General features: G+C 37.8%; 1 protein-coding gene across 8 annotated transcripts in view; it reads right to left on the bottom strand.

Moving 5' to 3' along the window:
- Window positions 1-2,417: 2,417 nt before the first annotated feature.
- The window catches only part of TPST1 (tyrosylprotein sulfotransferase 1), a 38,436-nt gene continuing 37,418 nt past the window's right edge, over window positions 2,418-3,435 (bottom strand). For 5 of the 8 annotated variants that reach the window (XM_071764800.1, XM_071764798.1, XM_071764802.1 and 2 more), the window contains one exon: window positions 2,418-2,463. Coding sequence is in view for 1 of the 8 variants with exons in the window: in XM_071764803.1 (XP_071620904.1) it covers window positions 2,448-2,465 (18 nt within the window). In the remaining 7 variants the exon portion in view is untranslated. Of the gene's footprint in view, window positions 2,466-3,435 lie in introns of all 8 variants that reach the window. The other 3 variants (XM_071764796.1, XM_071764799.1, XM_071764803.1) reach the window with 1 other exon arrangement.

Genomic DNA, 3,435 nt, shown 5'->3' with positions numbered 1-3,435 from the left:
CGCCGCCTCACGTAGCGCCCATCCGGGTCCCGAGCGGGCGGGGCTGCCAGGGCGGCGATGGGAACCGGGGCTGTTCCCCCCCCCCCCGCCGCCTCTCGCCTCGGGTTTGGTTTGTTTTCCTCATCTCAGTTTATCTATGAGGGGAAACACCCCATAACTCCGCAGTTAATTATCACTCCGTACTGAATCGTCCCACCGGGAAGGGCAGGAGCGGAGCAGGGGAGCGCGGTGCCGGTGTGACGGGCGGAACCGCAGCCGGGCCAGGGGAAGGCGAGAGGCAGCACTGCCCGGGTCTGGCACTAGGGGATGCACGGGGTTTACTTTTGGAAGGACGTTTATTGGTAAATCTGAAAGGAATTGTGAAATTAACTTGGTTCCTGAAGGCACTTGAAAAGAGAAACGGGAAAACTAAAACCGATTCCAGAGCGGTTTTTTTGGGGGAAAAAAACCAACCAAACAAAAAAAGTGTTCTCTGAGGCCAGCTTCAGTGTGCTAAGAAACCACTGAAGGGTCAGAAAATGAGACAAAAAACAGCCTCAAAAAGCCCTTACTTGATTGATCGTATTGCAGGCTGACTGACAGGTGCTCAAAGCTTCAGGATACAAATCTCACCACAGGCTTTTCAGAAGTTTCACCCTGTCTGAAGATAATTGCTTTAGAGAAACATTCAATAAAAAATTAGCCTTTTCCTGCAGTAAACAAACCTCATGTTACTCTTTTATAACTTTTACTTCATCATCCACCTACAAAAAACAACTGCGTTCAATGACAAAGCTTAGAGAGATCCAAATGTAGGATATTTAGATCATATCTTGTATCCAAGTAATGCATCAGTATCTTCAATTAATTAAATCTTAACTGAGGCAAATAAATTAATAATAAAAAAACACATTTAAAGCATTTATTTTGAAAAATAAAATACAAAAAGATCATTGAATTGTAATTGTACATGTCAGTATCATATTTTTTTAAATAAAAGACATTTGACAATTTCCACATGTGAATAAAACAAACAACTGTTCCACCAAAAGTGTTTTAGGACAAGCACAGACCACTCTTGAAAGCTTTGTATATTTAAAACCCATCTGCTACAGGAAAACACAAAAACATCTTTGAAGATGGAGTTTTGGAGTTAGGACAGAATAACAATTTCAGAGACAGGCATTGCTTTGCATTTTTTTAAACCTTAAAAAAATAGTTGTGCAAATGTAATACAGTTCTACATGAACATCAGTGTTTTGTTTTTTTTAAAACAGGTTTACATGCACTCACAACAACAAAATTTGGAACAAAACCATTATGAAACAAATGGGGTGAAAAATTCTGAACAAAGCAGGCCATGAGCAGTGCACTTCACTGAGCTCAGTGGGACAGTCCTTGTGAGACCATTTCCATTGAAAAGGCAGCAGTCTTTTTTTCTGAAGAAAAATAAAAATAAAGATATGTTTGAGCTTTCAGTGCACTATTCCGTTTTTATCCCTGACAACATTTTGTAATTACAAATAATGCATAATTAAGTGTAACCACGGTCATCTCAGAGGAGACACTGTCAAGACTAGCCACAGCCACTAAAAACTGTAAAGAATGTGCTTTTATATCCATTATTTCTATTTGGTATGATGCTTTTGGCTATATTTAGGTCTGTAGAGTGAGCTATATTTACAGACACATATAAATATCTATGCTAAGTGCTTGAGACATTACTCCTGGCTATATTTAACCTGGATACATTTTGCCATCCTTTGTTGTCAAGCTGAAAGAGTGGATAACACATCTGACAAGTGAAAGTCTTGGATTAGATACAGTAAAGTTTGCACCACTGATTTATCAGGTAGTATGGAATTTACTAAGTTTCCTACACAACCTTGCCAGTATTAATTCAACAACTAAAATACAGTGTCTTGACAATACTGGCTAAGAGACACACTGAAAGCAAGTGATACTGATGAGGACACCTTCAGCAGTTTCCTCAATGAAAAGGATGACTAAGAGAATTTTAAAGTTTTACTATTCTGTTAAAATGGGGTCCTGAATCTGTTGTGCCACAGTGCTAAAAGACAAAGATAGTAAAAAGAACAAGAAATTCTGCAGAAGATTGCCTGGACAGGTAGGGGTACAGTTTTACCTATGCCTTTCAATTTCAGGCTCTAAAATTGTGCTGACTGTCCAATACTTCAGGTTGTGATGAGCCATGTAGAACTGCATTGTGATTCTTAGAGCACAGGAACTATGATTTTTTTGCAGGTCTCACCACCAGGACTTACTTCAATGTGATTTTTACAAGTTTTAAATCAAGATCTGTATCTTTGTATTTTTCTTACCCAGAATCTTACAGGTAATTACATATGTTGAAAAAAAAATCACCTTAACTAAATCAAGATGAGCAACTGAGCAGGACTTGCATGCTCTTTTATTACCTTCTGTGCAAGAAATATCCATTTTATCTTCTATTCCATAGGTTCAGTCTGTCAAATAAATAATTTAAATTAATTAGCTACTTTATAATAGAGATAAAAAAATATTATCAGCACCAATATTTGCTCTCAAAACCACCTAGCTGTTTGGTTACACTATTAATTTTACCTTTAGTATAATACTAAATCAGGACACTATCAGAATCAATTTCAGCTCTAATGTTAGTATTTAAGCAATATTCTCTTACAATTTCACAAAGCTTATTTTTGCTTTTTAGATGGTTTTTTTATTTACTTTCAATAAATTTGCTCAGTTAGGTAAATAATGTAATCATATCAAGCTAACTGTATGAATCCACTTCCTGAAATGTAGCAGAATCCTATTTTGAAACCCCCCTATCATACAGAATCAAAGAGGATGTTCCCTAGAAAATAGAAATAGACCAACTTATTTTAATGTATCCCAAGATAATTGGAAAAAACAATCAGCATAATTTAACTAATGGATACTGCAGGTGGATCAAGGATTATTTATTTTGCTAGCATGCTGTCTATATGCAGTGTGCTAAATTTTAGAGACTGCTCACTCCCTGCCTTTTTGCTGAAATCCTCATCAACAATATTTAATCTCCTGTTCTGACACACCCTATGTCTGCAGCCATATATGCTGAAGCTTTATCTGTAAGGTTGTAGATAATCTTGAAATAACCACAGTATTTGCATTTGAAAGCCTTATAAATAACCATAGCACACTTTCTCAGTACAGTTTGCTGACAGTAACTTTTAAGCAGCACACATTTAAGTAGTTATCTTGCCAGTAAGCTGCAGAGATGTTCTGGCCAGAGTGTGAACAATGCTGTGAGCAACAGCAGACAGAGCTGCGTGGTGCCAGGCTCAGAATGGTTTCCTATTAGCTGAGCACAACTTGCAAAGGCAAGAGCACTGACTGCTTGGAGAGTGAGAGCAGGCAAACATCCAGTAAAAGAGCAAAGCCCACACCAGAAATCACACAGATTTATCA

The sequence above is a fragment of the Heliangelus exortis genome, chromosome 21 (assembly GCF_036169615.1).
Source record: "Heliangelus exortis chromosome 21, bHelExo1.hap1, whole genome shotgun sequence".
NCBI lineage: Eukaryota > Metazoa > Chordata > Aves > Apodiformes > Trochilidae > Heliangelus > Heliangelus exortis.
Note: the sequence above shows the minus strand (reverse complement) of the source record. Positions and strands in the feature narration are given on the sequence as shown.